The following is a 15597-nucleotide window of genomic DNA, read 5'->3' as shown; positions in this document are numbered from 1 at the left end:
GCTTACCCAGAAAGACTCACAGCTGTAATCGCTGCCAAAGGTGATTCAAACATGTATTGACTCAGGGGTTTGATTACTTATCTAATCAAGATATATTAGTGTTTTATTTTAATGAATTTTTTAAGTTTTTTTGCCACTTTGACATCAGAGTATTTTGTGTGGACCGTTGACAAAACATGACAATTAAATCCATTTTAATCTGACTTTGTAACACAACAAAATGTAGCAAAAGTCAAGGGGTGTGAATACATTCTGAATGCACTGTAACTCCCAGAGCAAGTCCATTAATTAGATTCATTACCAAACATCACTGGAGGTCCTCTCTGGGTTCAATGGGTACTCAACCTATTATTGTTTATGAGTATAATCAAAGCCAGTGACTTGTGTCGTCGCACAGCAGCAGAGATGCTAATCAAATAAACATGCAAATGATAAATATTCACCGGAGAGACTTGTCACCTAAGGCGCACGTTTCAGTTTTTTTCACCCCAATTTCTACTCTTCTGCAGAGGCTCTTTGTCAATGACAATGTCTCTCCGGCTGAGTGATTTTCTGTTAACCTCCAGGGGAAAACTGAGTGTGTGAACGTGTGCACACACACACACACACACACACATATGCACACATATGCACACACACATATGGACACACACCTATGAACACACACACAAACACAGACACACACAAACAATCTCGCACCGCTCTTAAATGGCATTCATACCATTTATCTAACTATCTAACTAAGTACTTCACTGTATGTGTGTGTGTGTGTGTGTGTGTGTGTGTGTGTGTGTGTGTGTGTGTGTGTGTGTGTGTGTGTGTGTGTGTGTGTGTGTGTGTGTGTGTGTGTGTGTGTGTGTGTGTGTGTGTGTGTGTGTGTGTGTGTGTGTGTGTGTGTGTGTGTGTGTGTGTGTGTGTCTGCCGGCCTGTGAACCTCTGAACCATTTTATATGTCCATGTCTCACAGGAGTGAAAGCTTCCTTCCAGCTCTCAGGGTCAAACGAGAGGCATCTTAAACCACTTTGACTTCGTTTTTCAGCTGAGCATCCTAGTAATGTTAAGAATTGGCCTCTCGCAATCCACCACTATTCCTTTTTAGCCCCTTATATAACGACCATCTCATGAGAGACTGACCTCGAACACATTCCTGTGGAACTCAATATAAGACCATATAGGTTATGAATCAAATAGGGCAGCATTGTCTTTCTCAGCATCGCCGACACTGGTGTCTGTATGATTAGGCTAGTCTGTGTCCCCCCCATAGGGGACAAGTGGCCCTTTAGGGACATGGAGAGTGAAACGGCGGACGACAGTCACATTAGGGGGTTGTCACCACACTCACCGCAGGTGACTGAGATTTACAGGCTCATATCTGGAGATTTTCAGCCCTCCTGATGGCTTGTGGCATGATTGATCTATAAACTAGCACTGTGTCTCACCAAATGTGTGTGTGTGTGTGTGTGTGTGTGTGTGTGTGTGTGTGTGTGTGTGTGTGTGTGTGTGTGTGTGTGTGTGTGTGTGTGTGTGTGTGTGTGTGTGTGTGTGTGTGTGTGTGTGTGTGTGTGTGTGCGCGCGTGCGCATCTGGTGGGGGTAGTGACAGCCATGACACCCCATCATCCCAGTCTTTCGCTCCCTATCCACCTCTTGGTTGAAGCTCTAAGAGCCATCGGGAAGTGACAAAAGGCTGGCTAAAGCCAGGCGGCACACGATGAAGGGCTGAACCACTTAAGCTTATGGGGGTGCAAGGAGAAGGCTCTGCACACAGCAGGAATGCCAGGACAGCAGCTGGATAGGAGGACTATAGAATGGTACAAGACAGCAGGGTCCCTCTCGTCTTCAGTAGTTTGAAGGGTGTGTGTATGTGTGTGGGTGTATGTGTGTGGGTGTGTGTATGTGTGGGTGGGCGGGCGGGTACATCTAAAATGCTGGTGTATTTGGGATGTGCCATTGCAGTGAGCAAGGGAGGCCCAGTTAGCATGTCACAACCACGTTCTTTGTGTAGTGTTGTTGTTAGGAAGAAAGTACAGTGAGAAAACAATGGCTGCCATTGTCACAGTGGTGAAAGAGTGTCGCAGGGTGTACGGCCGTAACTGTAACGTGCTATTGACCACGTCGTGACAAAGAGGCCATCTAAACACACAGACACACACACCGTCACATAGAAACAGCTCTGGCACACACAATCAAACAAAACCAAAATGCACACAAGCTTACACACACACAACCAAATATACACACACCTGCACACACACCCAAAGCCTCACTCGACCACGCACACGCACCTACCAGTGGACCTCGTCAAGGCATTGACTCCTTAAGACTAGCGGAAAGGAGACTAGCAGTGCTGGGGTCTCTAACTAATCCACACCCGGCCATTCAGACACACAGAGCAAGAACGACTTGCGAATTAGGAGAAGAGGAGAAGTAAGAGAGGGTCGGAAGGAGAGATGGAGAAGACGAAGAAACACAGTAATTAAGCATCAAACCGTGTGCAGGTGTCCAAAGGTAGGAACACAGTCCCGTCGTCACCCACACTAAACCAACTGCCTCGGTGGGCACCTTGCTCCTCTCCTTTTGATGTTTAATTAAATAGTCGAGCGAGCTGTTTGGCTAAATATGCAAATGTCAATAGAAACACATTAAAAAACACTGTAACTTGCCACCGGCTAAAACCCGCCGAAAAGGACTGTGACAGTTTACTTTGTCGAAAATAATGAAAAACAAAAGAAAAAACACATAAGCACCCGGACATTTCGCTTGTTAATTTATGCGTGGCAAAAAGACGGGGGAAGAGACTAGAAAACAATGCTAATGAGTTGCACCGTGACACTGTGGAGCGCTGCTTCTGACGTCACCTAGCGGAGACCAAGACAACTTAGTATTCAGATAAGCAACCCGAGTGAGACGAGATGGAGATATCTGTCAAAGAAGAACCAGAGGAACGTTGCTACAGAGCGCCTGTGGCTTAGCTTGTCTGACGAGGACAGCCACTCTTCATCGGGGGTAGGCCATCTATACTCCGCAACGGCCATTGCGTGCGCAAGGATTGTACTCCGGCCAAACAGGAACACACCGGAACTCTACAAAATTGACTAATCGTAGTCTTCGATCGATGCTTTGATGTGCTGAATCATATGCGTTACTGCTTGGCGGGAGCAAAAACATGCACCCACACCGGATGGCTTTGGCATGTTTGCCCACTGCTGCTCTAACTCTAAACGTTTTAGTTTTTGCCCTGGCGCTAAACACCTGATTCCACTAATCAAAGGTTTGATGAAGAGTTGATTCGTGGGACCAGGTGTGTAATGCTAGGGCGAAAACAATAACTGGTCCCTTGGACCAGGATTAAGAAACACTGCCTTAGATTATATAAGGTTGAGAGACCTAGTCAGTAGACACTGGGCATGGCACGACGAATGTCAGTGCCCAGGAGGCAAGGGAGGGGTGGCGCATTGGGCAGGGGTTAGGAGTGCCCACATGCAGTCTGCCATGCTGGGGTAGAAGGGTACCAATAGATTCAGGGTTGAGGGATAAGGGGGTTGGGCAATGGGAAAGGGGTTGACACAAGACAAGACAAAACACAGTGCAGGGAAGAAGAGCTCCCAAACCTCACGGACGGATGCTTTCTTCCCCCCGCAAACACAGCAGGGCTGCATGGAGAGTGCACAGAGGAGGAGAGACAAGAGCAACAGCTTGGAGTGTTGGGAGAGAACATACTACTCTGTTTCAGAGAGATACTGTAGCTAGTTCGAGAGAGAGAGAGAGAGAGAGAGAGAGAGAGAGAGAGAGAGAGAGAGAGAGAGAGAGAGAGAGAGAGAGAGAGACACTAGAGAGAGAGAGAGAGAGAGAGAGAGAGAGAGAGAGAGAGAGAGAGAGAGAGAGAGAGAGAGAGAGAGAGAGAGAGAGAGAGAGAGAGAGAGAGAGAGAGAGAGAGAGAGAGAAAGAAAGAGAGAGAGAGAGAGCGAAAGAGACAGGGGAGGAAGACAAGACAACCATCCCACCACCCCCATGTTTAGTCCAATTGGAGGAGTCTGACCCCTCCCAACTGTCCACCAGAGGGGTCAAAGGTTGTGCTGCAGCGAGTGCTGTGTCCTGAACAGCGGCAGACGTCACACGGACAAAGACAGACAGACTGAGACGCACTGAAACAGAAAGAATACCTGTTTAAAAAGGAAGCCACAGAGACAAAAAAGAGACAGACAGAGACAAAGACAGGCGAGCGACAAAACGTTGTGTGTGTTATGCATAGAGAGAGAGAGAGAGAGAGAGAGAGAGAGAGAGAGAGAGAGAGAGAGAGAGAGAGAGAGAGAGAGAGAGAGAGAGAGAGACCCATTGAAGTGGAAGACTGGCACTACCAGAGGGTAGGAGGACATGAATGAAACATGAAGGCCGTTGTGTTTCATGTGTCACATGTGATGGCGGAGCGTGACGGGGATGAGGTGGATGGGGGTGAAGGGAAAAGTGGTGGTCACGGTAAATTCCTGTCTGTTAGCTTTTCCCCTCCCATCACAAATTACTGACAAGTCAAGAGAAAGACAGAGAACCGACACACACACAGTACTTACACAGGACAGGAGGACGTTTCAAAAACACTGTGGGAGGAGGAGTCAACAAGAGGGAGAGGGAGAGAGAGGGAGAGGACCAAAGGCTACTCCCCCTTTCTCTTCCTAGGGGTCCCGACTCACCACACGGGCCTTGCTGCTTGATGGGAATATGGGCCTTGGCCTGGCACTCAGCCCGCCGGCGCTCGCAGTCATTGATGTAGGTGTGGCCGTCCTTGCCGCACAGTGGCTTGTAGGTGCCATCGCACTGGATGGGCTCGCAGGAGCAGCGCATGCCCAGACGCTCCACCTGGCACACGCCGTTGAACTTGCACTCCTCCCTGCACTCCTCTGCAAAACGGACGAAGGGACATTTTAGTTGTTCTTGTCCTTGTATAGAATTCGTAATGTTCCTCTGTAATGTGTGCAGCGATGTTGTGATAATGTTGTTTTTTGTTAATCCAATGTGACTTGACATGTGACTGAAAATAAGGCTAACGCAGCAAATCAGCCGACAAATCGAGGCAATCGTCTACAAAACGTTCTCTCGGGGAGGTCAAGACCCGTTCAGAGCTTTCAAATGTACTACGTTCCCGATCAGGGGATCAAATTTGTACAGTAATTCAAATTGGAGCCATTCCTCTCTTTCTCGTAAAGCGGTCACGCTACACTGAAACTTAATTACGGCGCTGCCTTATCTGAGTGTCGAACATTAGAGGGATGTATTGTATGTATGTCATGTTACAAGACAACCCCCCGTTCTCGCCTAAACGCAATAAAGAACCTGATTTCATGGATCTGCATTTCAAATGAAAATATTCTCTCCATATCAAAACCTTGAAAAACAAAAACGTCATTACCACACCCATCCATTTTACCTCAGTAAAAGGCAGATAGTGAATGGGTTCCTTTTAACTCGATCCAGACTAACTCATACACAGTGCTAACGCTCCTCCTGAGACATTCAAGTCCCCAATGTAGTCGCGTACTAGCGGCCTATATCTCTACTCAAGCTTGACCACAAGATATAAGGGCAGAAGGAGAGTCTGTAATAGAGTGCATCACACCATGAGCCTCTTTCTTTAACTCTATGGGGAGTCTCAGATGTGTGACGATGAGGTGAGAGGGGAAAAGCTACAGATGCAGTGGAGGTGGTGGCCTATTGAAGCCCCTTTCACGCAACAGGAACATTTGTCATCTGCAGTAAACCTGGCACTACAGACTTGGTGTGGCCTAAGACCTCTGTTTTAATAGCCCCTTTGCCAACCGTCTGGTATCACGCATGTAACAACAGGGCCCTAACAGAACATGGTTAGTTATCTATCCATCAAGGCAGTGGGGTGTGTGTGTGTGTGTGTCTGTGTCTGTGTGTCTGTTGTCTGTTGTCTGTTGTCTGTTGTCTGTGTCTGTGTGTGTGTGTGTGTGTGTGTGTGTGTGTGTGTGTGTGTGTGTGTGTGTGTGTGTGTGTGTGTGTGTGTGTGTGTGTGTGTGTGTGTGTGTGTGTGTGAATGTGCCAACTCACCTTGTTTCTTGCAGCGGCCCGGGTGGATCTTCTTGAGTTCAATGCCCTTCTGCATGCCCGTCCGCTTCATATGGCACTCACTCTCGTACGTCTGCCCATCGCTGGCACACAGTGGCTCATTGACGGCTGGGCAGGACTCCGGGCGGGGGATATTCAGGGGCTGGTGGGTGCGCGGTTCCACCCGGCATGCAACGTTCAGGTTGTTCTCGAGGCCTTTACATGGGTCTATGGACAGGGGAGAGAGATCGGGGGAGAGAGAAAGAAAGAGAGAGAAAGAAAGAAAGAGAGAGAAAGAAAGAAAGAAAGAAAGAGAGAGAGAGAAAGAGAATGAGAGAGAAAGAGGTTAGTGGTAGGACACGGTTATGCATCACCGGGGATATGCCAGAGATAGGCATGTGTCATGATGTTGGCCTGGGGGTAGGTTTATGGCAGTCATAAATACCTCTTCCCCCCTTTTTCCTCTCTCTACCCTACTGATGTGAAATTTGAAAACCCCTTGTTTAACATAGAGATTCTGGGATCATCAGAAGGTGGAGGGAAATTAACTATATTCTGGTAATCCGACCAATTGAACATATGCGGTGGTACTTAATGAATATGATGTCCGTTCGATTTTCATCTGGGACATTCTCATCAATGATAGGATGACATAAACTCTACAGTGGAAAGTATGTACATTGTAGTTATCGGAGTTACATGGAATTGTTGTTCAATTTAAATGTTTGAATATGAAATTATTGGGTGAAGAGATGAAATGAAATTTTAGCTTCCAAATGAGAGATTTGGGTTTTCAATCAGTGGCCCGCCCCTGTGAAGAGACATGGGTTATACAACTTTTCAGACACACCCTTCTCGCTCCACTATATAAAGCCTTGACGAAAATGTAACCTGCTGTTCTAAGTACGTGAGGTCTGCAGCCTCTGCGTTAAAAGGACTAACATGTCAACTACAGAACTAAGCCAACCTCAGCGTGAGCTTTGGTTGCGAATGGTATGAACTTTTAACTGTTATTCACTACAGAAGTGATACCTCCTAGCCGTTGAGTTAGCAACAGCAGCTGCAAACGCAGACAGAGTATCCCATCTACCACACAATGACGTTACTACAACGTATCCAATTGACCACCAGAAACATTCTTCAAAGGACTCGGTTGGGCAACACGGCATTCCATCTGCCACCAGCAGCTCAGAATAAATATTTATTGCATTTTCCTTTTCCAAATGGGCGGTAATTTAGAATGCATAAGATACTGTATTTACGATAGCACAGCTTCTCCCTTTGTCCCTCAGTCTTCCCGCTCTTTCACTCAAACCCAGCCCCTTTTCTTTTGTGTAACCAGCTGTCACATCTGTTCCGCCCGCTAGGGACGTTTTCCTGTATGACGTCATTTGTAATCAAGGTATAATTCATTGTACATATCATTGGGCATATGTAATTTTGTGTGATTAGTTTGGTAAATAGTAAATAAATAATTAAACCCAATTTTGTCTAGCTGATTCAACTTGTTAGCCAGGGTTTACAACTTTCAGATGAGACTGAATTAAGGTGACGATTAATATTGACTGCTATTGATGTAAAATATTACTAGGTCTTTAAGAGTTTATTTGGAAGATAACAGCTCTATAAATATTATTTTGTGGTGCCCCGACTCTCTAGTTTATTACATTTACATGATTAGCTCAATCAGGAGAAAGGATTTTATAGAATAGCATGTCATATCACTTAACCTGGCATAGCCAAAGACACGACACCTGCTATCATCACAGGTTGCCCTGGAGAGGCTGAGTGGAAAGCTGGGAAGGCCGTGGATCTGAGAGGACGACAGGCTCCAAATAGATGGAGAAAGTTTATTTTTGATTGGGCCTCGTTGCACTCCTCTCTGGGGGAAGTCAGGCTGACGGCTGGCGCTGGTGGCCATATCAGCTGTAATCATAAAGGAACTGGGGAGAAGCTTATTGAAATAGGAGCCGCTAGCTGCTGCAGCTTCGTCCCATCTCATTCCACTTCTCTTCTTCAGAGCGAGGGGACACAGAAGATTTATGTACTGCTGTGTTGCATTAAAATACTGCCAGGCTGCGAGCGAGTCATTCGAAACACCAGCGAGGAGGATGAGACCAAATGTGTAGAGAAGAAAGGGTCAGGGAGAGGAATGGAGGAAAAAGAGGGGAGAAATGGTTTCCACGGCCTTGGCTCGGAAAACAAATGGCGACAACAGGAACACATAGAAGGGACAATGATAGTTTGGCTTTGACGGCCTGGGCTGGGCAAGCGAGACAACAACAGGGCCAACGCCAGCAACGCCATCGCCAAGGTCAGGGATTGTGTATATTAGCACAATGGAATCGCTCACACAGGAGGATTTAAAACGTGGGACTGCAACCAATTGAGGGGTTTTATCGTATTGCAAAAAGCGCCCAAAGCCAGTAACGCAATGATACCACACAAGCCCAGCCATTATCCCCCTTGCAAAAAAACATGACCTCCCATTAAGACACCAAAACGGCTTCCAGGAGTCCTGCCCTCCGCAGTCGAGCACCCTGATGAGGTATCAGACATACGGACAGACAGCAAAGGCTCTGGCTAGCCTAGCCCCAGCTGTATATTTTATTTACCAGCTAAGATGACTGAGAACATATTCTCTTTTACAGCAATGACCTGGAGAAGAGTTACAGGGGAAGGAGAGGGGATGAGTGAGCCAATTGGAAGCTGGGGATGATTAGGTGACCTGATGGTATGAGAGCCAGATTGGGAACTTAGTCAGGACACCATGGTTAACACCCCTACTCTTATGATAAGAGCCATGGGATCTATGGTGACCACAGAGTGTCAGGACACCCGTTTTAACGGCAACCTATGCAAGGCAATGTCCCCTTCACTGCCCTGCGGCATTGGGATCTCCTTAGACCAGAGGGAGGTGTGCCCCCTAATGGACCTCCAACACCCCTTCCAGCACTTCCTCTGGTCTCCCATCCAGGGACCGACCAGGACCGATCCTGCTTAGCTTCAGAGGCGAGTCAGTTGAGACAGCAAAGGCTTGGTCAGAATCACTCAGGAAGATTCAGGGTCCACCGGGCCAGCTCTCCTGAGAACCCAGCCTCCCCCCGGGGGGGTATGGCGACATGGAGCCCGGTCTTACCGGGTTAGATATATTACAGCCATCCTCTTGGGGCCTGAGCATTCATCTCCCTTCCCTTTTGTAGCCTCTCAGTCTCTCGTCACTTTTGGGAAGCTATTTTGTCTGGCTCTTTCCCTTTCCCCCTTACCTCATAGTCAAAAGTCCTCAGGAGAAAACACAGACAAAACAACCGCCTTGAACTGGCCAGCTCTAAAAAACAATTGGCTTTGTTTGTCAACAGTGAATAATCCACACCACAGGAAGAGATTGCATGAAGAGAAAATTGCACAGAATGAGAAAACCAGTAACACGACGTCAGAGAGAAAGAAGACAGAGAAACCCCAGAGCGAGAGAGAGAGAGAGAGAGAGAGAGAGAGAGAGAGAGAGAGAGAGAGAGAGAGAGAGAGAGAGAGAGAGAGAGAGAGAGAGAGAGAGAGAGAGAGAGAGAGAGAGAGAGAGAGAGAGAGAGAGAGAGAGAGAGAGAGAGAGAGAGAGAGAGAGAGAGAGAGAGAGAGAGAGAGAGAGAGAGAGAGAGAGAGAGAGAGAGAGAGAGAGAGAGAGAGAGAGAGAGAGAGAGAGAGAGAGAGAGAGAGAGAGAGAGAGAGAGAGAGAGAGAGAGAGAGAGAGAGAGAGAGAGAGAGAGAGAGAGAGAGAGAGAGAGAGAGAGAGAGAGAGAGAGAGAGAGAGAGAGAGAGAGAGAGAGAGAGAGAGAGAGAGAGAGAGAAAAAAAAAAGAAAGAAAGAAAAAAGAGAGCGAAAGAGAAAGGCTAGAGGAAAAGTATATGAGGGGACTCACTGCAGGATCCCTGGCGCTGAAGACGGATGTTCTTCTTGGTATGGCAGGCCTGCTTGTGGAGCTCACACTCATTCCGGTAGTCCTGGCCATCGCTGCCACACATCACCTGCTCGGGCTTGCCTTCGCAGCTCAGCGGGCACATGCACTTGGCCGACAGGCCGTCCGATGACTGGATGCAGGTGCTGCCGTAACTGCAGATCACCTCGCTGCATGGATCCTTCAGGGCTGCAGGGAGGGAGAAGACAAGAGGTATTTTAGGGTTTGTGTGTGTATTGCAGGATTGTGTATGGGTTATACAGGAACCCTTGACTTTACTGTCACGACTAGCCTACATCATGTGAAACCTGATGAAGGTCAATTATTGACTGAAACGTTGGTTGAAGATCCAACTGATCCAACTGGTGCATTAAAGAAGGCCAGGAAGCTAGAGTTTCTACCATAAGTAACACAACAATGAAAGCAAATTCCAAAGCAGCTTAAGTACAAAATTGCCACATGCCACCTTTTTACATCAGAGTGTCAACCTATTGGAGTGCAAATGGAAAAAGTGGCGTGGATGTGTAACTCTAGACTGAAGAACTACTTGACAGCCCTGACTAAGGATTCACGGGCGGTCACAGCTGGCTGGCTGTACAAACAAGTTGCATTAATTTTCTGAAGGGCCAATAGACGGATGCTTTGCATTCACAATACAATCTCAATTGCTATGCTTCAGCATGCTCTTCTACTGGCAGCTGAGTGGACCCCCTGAATATTTACCTTTCTGAAAAACAGAGAGACCTTTTCCCTGTATAGAACTTTGTTTCCAACCCCTTATTAAACAGCCCTGCCTCTCCGGAGAGGCTTATTCTGTCCATATGAGTGGGTGGAACTTCTCATTTAGCGTCTGCGACAGATATTTTGGTATCTCATAATCTCGACGATGGAGCGCCATCAGATTACAATCAGCGTTTTTTTTCACCGCTCCCCCAATACATATTTATAGCGGGCATTATAACAAACACTCCCAGAGAGCGAGACCCCGGGGGAGCGGGGTTCCTCTGACAAGCTCTGTGTCTCTCATTTCCTATGCACCGCCACATTTGGAATAATGTTTATCTGTGTCCAATATCCACCTTTTGTTACGGAGCTTTGTCTATGAATTTCATTTCAGGACGGGTGCTACGGTATATTAATCCAACAATCCTTCCAGCATACTCTTTGTTTTATCTCCCCTATCCCCAAAATATAAAGTCTTATTTCTGTATTTCAGACCATGTTTGTCTCAGAAGACTGCTCCATTTCTTTAGTTTGATCTTAGGGGTACATAACTAGGTTGGTAGCACGCCTTAACGAGAGTCTAGGATCGAGCTACCCAGACTCCTTGCTCCGGCCAAACGCTACGCCACGCCCACGGACGTCTCAGTACCTCCCAGATCCTTCACCGAATCCGAACACATTCGGGACACAAGTGGGTAAGGCGGCGGTTTGAAAATTCGCCATGGGCTTTTATACTCCAATTGGTTAGAGACGATCCAATGACTGATGACTTTGTTTTATACTACGCCCCTAGTGCCCCTCCTCACACAAAATACTTCAATACTTCAGACTAACGTATGTAGTGAACAACAAAGCAGCAGTAGAATTTAGTGTGAGTCGTCAGGCTAGGAGAGGCTGGCGAAGAGAAGTGCTTTTGTGTGTCGTCGTATCAAAGCCGCACACGCATTTCTCGCACATCTTGACACTTTTCTCTTTCTGCCACTTTCGTCTTCAAAACATTTCAAGATACAGCGGAGTGGTGTCGCTAAGGAATGTGTCTTTGTTTCAGTTTGATTTCAATGCAATACTGCAAATGGAGCTGGACAACTGGTGACAGTGAATATGAAGCAAAAGATGAGTAAAGGTCTTCTACTGTAGATGCAGGCCCAGAACAGTGTACCATTACACTCCCGCATAAAATCCATCTCGGTATTGCTCTCATCTCAGAAAGACTAGCCAAATTATTATGAGCTAAAAACATGGGTCGTGAAATGACTCACGATTTGACTAACAAAAAGAAGACGTGGGGCGGCAGGGTAGCCTAGTGGTTAGAGTGTTGGACTAGTAATCGGAAGGTTGCGAACCCACGAGCTGACAAGGTACAAATCTGTCGTTCTGCCCCTGAAGAGGCAGTTAACCTACTGTTCCTAGGTCGTCATTGAAAATAAGAATTTGTTCTTAACTGACTTGCCTAGTTAAATAATGGTTAAAAAAATCAAATGTACAGCAAACCAAAAAGGTCAGTGTAAGTAATAATAATAATATATGCTGTTTAGCAGACGCTTTCATCACAGCGACTAACCGTCATGCGAGCAACCGTTTTATGTACGTGTGGCCCTGGGAATCGCCAGGCTATCAATGAGGGAAGACTTTATTTAGTATTTCATGTATAGATTATCAATACAAATTCAACTGAGGCATTGACAAACGTCTGTGACTGAAACGGATACTCAGCCATTTGAAATCCTTCAACCATGAAAGCAATCGACACCACTACCAACTGTAGTGAAGGAATTATGCCGACATTGGTTTGCTTCCCCTTCGTCCATATTCAATATATCCTCACAGAACCCACAGAACCACACTGTCTTTGATGTACCATTGTTTGTTAGGTGACACCATGGAGGATGAAAACACAGTAGGAGGACATGGTTTGCCTAGCAATGGAAGCCCATTGTCACCCGGGTTTATGGGCCACCGTGAAATAATACGTGTTAAGCCACCGCCTTCAGCCTGCAGCCAACGGCTCGTCCTTGCCACTTCCCAGAGTGCCGCTGTTTCTCTGTGACAGTCAACAGAATTCTCCTCCTTGCTTCTCGGACCCATTCAATAATAATAGTCTGAGAGTTTTTCTCCTTCGCCGTAGCAGGCACCTTGACAGGCACGGACGGAAGAGCAAGGAAGAATAGAGGGGGTCACGTTGATTTGAATGCTAACGGATCCGTCCTGTTTCGGGAGCGTCGCCACTACGCCACTGCGGCGACGTTAGCACAGATAAGCTTTCCTCTCAGACTCAGACAAGGAGGCAAATTGCCTGGGTGAATGTGACCGGTGTAACAAGCAGAACGTGTCAGAAAACAACTTCAGGGACCTCCTGCCTGCATTTTCCGTATTATTATCATTTGAAAGGCCGGAGAAGTAGGAAGATGAAAAGTCACCGAGCTACCTTCTAAATTAGAATGCTCCTCACTGCCAATTAGCTTGTCTCCCAGAGCCACAAGGCAGTACTGAAGTGGTAGACACCAGCAAGGTTAGGCTTGGGATAATAACAAGAGGAATGCAGGTAGTAAAGGAAAAGACTAACACAATGCTGAAACATTCCCTTTAGTTGAAGAGGAAGACATGGTAGTAGTAGTGGGGAGCAGGAGGAGAACACAACCCTGCACTACAAGAACCCGAACAGAGAATATATAGTACAAAACAGGCAGAGAGGAGAGGATGGACAACAAAGAGAGGAGGGTGGGAGTCTCCCAGGCAGGGAGGCAGGGAGTCTTTGCGGGACTTTCTGTGTGTGTCTGCCTTTCTTCTCCCTGTGATACAGTGTTTTGAACTGGATTTAATAATGCTTCATTAGGATTGGGGAGCTGTCAGCCAGCGCAGTGTGGTGGTGACGGCTCTGCTTGGCGGCACGCGGCCCAGAGGCGTGTGGCGGAACAGGTTTCCCTGTCGTGGTGGTGGTGATAGTTGTTGTAGGGGGAAGGAGAGGGGGGATTGGGCAGAATCTTCTAATGTATTATCCTTTAGCATATATATATAACCCCTAGCAGGAGAGGAGCTAGACAAAGAGAGAGAGAAAGATAAGAGAGCGAGATAGAGAGAGCAAGTGATGGAGACAGACAGAGGGAGGTAGAGACAATGGAGAACCCCCCCCCCCCCTCCCAGCACATCCACTCGGCCACACTACCACAGACACACGCAGCAGACCAACCACAAAGCATCGCCCCTCGCCACCACGTCCTCCCTGTACCGCTGCAGTCCGCCCAATAGCTGGGAGATGATTTGCCCGTTTGATGTAGTTCTTCAAAGAGCTTATTTGACTGCAGCTGTCTCTCTCTTTTACATGCTTTAGTGTTACCCTTGAGTCTGGAAAATCGGCCACAAAAACCTCACTATACAGAGGGACTCCTGTTTGTGCTCAAAGGCCGGGGGGTTCGGGCATTCTTCTTCTGCCTGTTGACAGAAGAGCCTCCACGCTTGTATGGATATTTGTGTGGCGGGCGGGGGGGTACGGGTTGGGACGCTCCTTTAAGAATGATAGGCATATTATTTCTTCCCTAGAGTGACATGGGAGGCCCAGACAGGATTAAAACGTCTGGATTTGTCTTCATGTGAGGATGTTCTGAGGTTCATCATTGGTATCTGTAACACTCCACTCACTACTTCGACCTGTATGCTCTTGTCAGCTGGCCCTCGCTACATATTCGTCGCCAGACCCACTGGCTACAGGGCATCTATACAGCTTTGCTCAGTAAAGCTCCGCCTTACCACAGCTCACTGGTCACCATAACAACACCCACCCGTAGCACGAGCTCCAGCAGGTATATCTCACTGGTCAACTCAAAGCCAACACCGCCTTTGGCTGCCTTTCCTTCCAGTTCTCTGCTGCCAATGACTGGAAAGAATTGCAAAAATCGCCGAAGTTGGAGACTTATATCTCCCTCACTAACTTTAAGCGTCAGCTATCTGAGCAGCTTACCGATCGCTGCAGCTGTACACAGTCCATCTGTAAATAGCCCATACAATCTACCTACCTCATCCCCATATTGTTTTTATTTACTTCTTTGCTCTTTTGCACACCAGTATTTCTACTTGCACATCATCATCTGCACATCTCTCACTTAATTTGCTAAATTGTAATTACTTCGCTACTTTGGCCTATTTATTGCCTTACCTCCTCACACCATTTTGCACACAAAATGTATATAGACTTTCTCTATTTCTCTGTGCTTCTGACAGTACATTTGTTTACTCCATGTGTAACTCTGTGTTGTTGTTTGTGTCGCACTGCTTTGTTTTATCTTGGCCAGGTCGCAGTTGTAAATGAGAACTTGTTCTCAACTGGCCTACCTGGTTAAATAATGGCGAACTAAAAAATAAAAAATATGTCCTCTTCTAGAGAGTAGATAGGCTAACTGCTAACTGGTAATTGCGCGGCATTGAAGCTCCATTGTATCATAATTTAGGATTAGCCATATTTAACTGAGATGATGATCCAAAACAATGGGCAGTAATGTGTGCTGGAGCGTTCAATGCTCTGAACTGGCATATGGTATTAAGTGGTTTTAATGAGTAACAGTTGTGTGAATAATAAGCTACAAGCTTTTGAAATTTTTTAAATGTTAAAGTTGAATAATTATCGGTCCCTGACTCACACATACACATTCACGCATGTTTTTTGCATGCACAGATACACACACACACACACACGCGCACAGCAGATAAACCTCTTAAATCTACACTCACTTCAGCCCCGTAATATAGTGCCTGTTCAACATGACAAGAACTCTAGCAGCCGTAGTTTTTATAAGACACTTCATTTTGTGAGCCGACAGAGGAGGGGAACAAGGAGATAGCGGTGAATACATCCATAAACCCAGTGTGGCAA

General features: G+C 46.8%; 1 protein-coding gene across 1 annotated transcript in view; it reads right to left on the bottom strand.

The window, feature by feature from the left end:
- Window positions 1–15597, bottom strand: part of LOC124031853 (agrin-like) — a 298853-nt gene that overhangs the window by 83279 nt on the left and 199977 nt on the right. Inside the window, 3 exon segments of the mRNA XM_046343616.1 lie at window positions 4687–4893; window positions 6065–6289; window positions 9975–10199. Of these exon segments, the coding sequence (XP_046199572.1) occupies window positions 4687–4893; window positions 6065–6289; window positions 9975–10199 (657 nt within the window).

The sequence above is a fragment of the Oncorhynchus gorbuscha genome, linkage group LG03 (assembly GCF_021184085.1).
Source record: "Oncorhynchus gorbuscha isolate QuinsamMale2020 ecotype Even-year linkage group LG03, OgorEven_v1.0, whole genome shotgun sequence".
Lineage (NCBI taxonomy): Eukaryota > Metazoa > Chordata > Actinopteri > Salmoniformes > Salmonidae > Oncorhynchus > Oncorhynchus gorbuscha.
The sequence above is the reverse complement of the archived record's forward strand: the minus strand, read 5'-3'. Positions and strand labels throughout refer to the sequence as shown.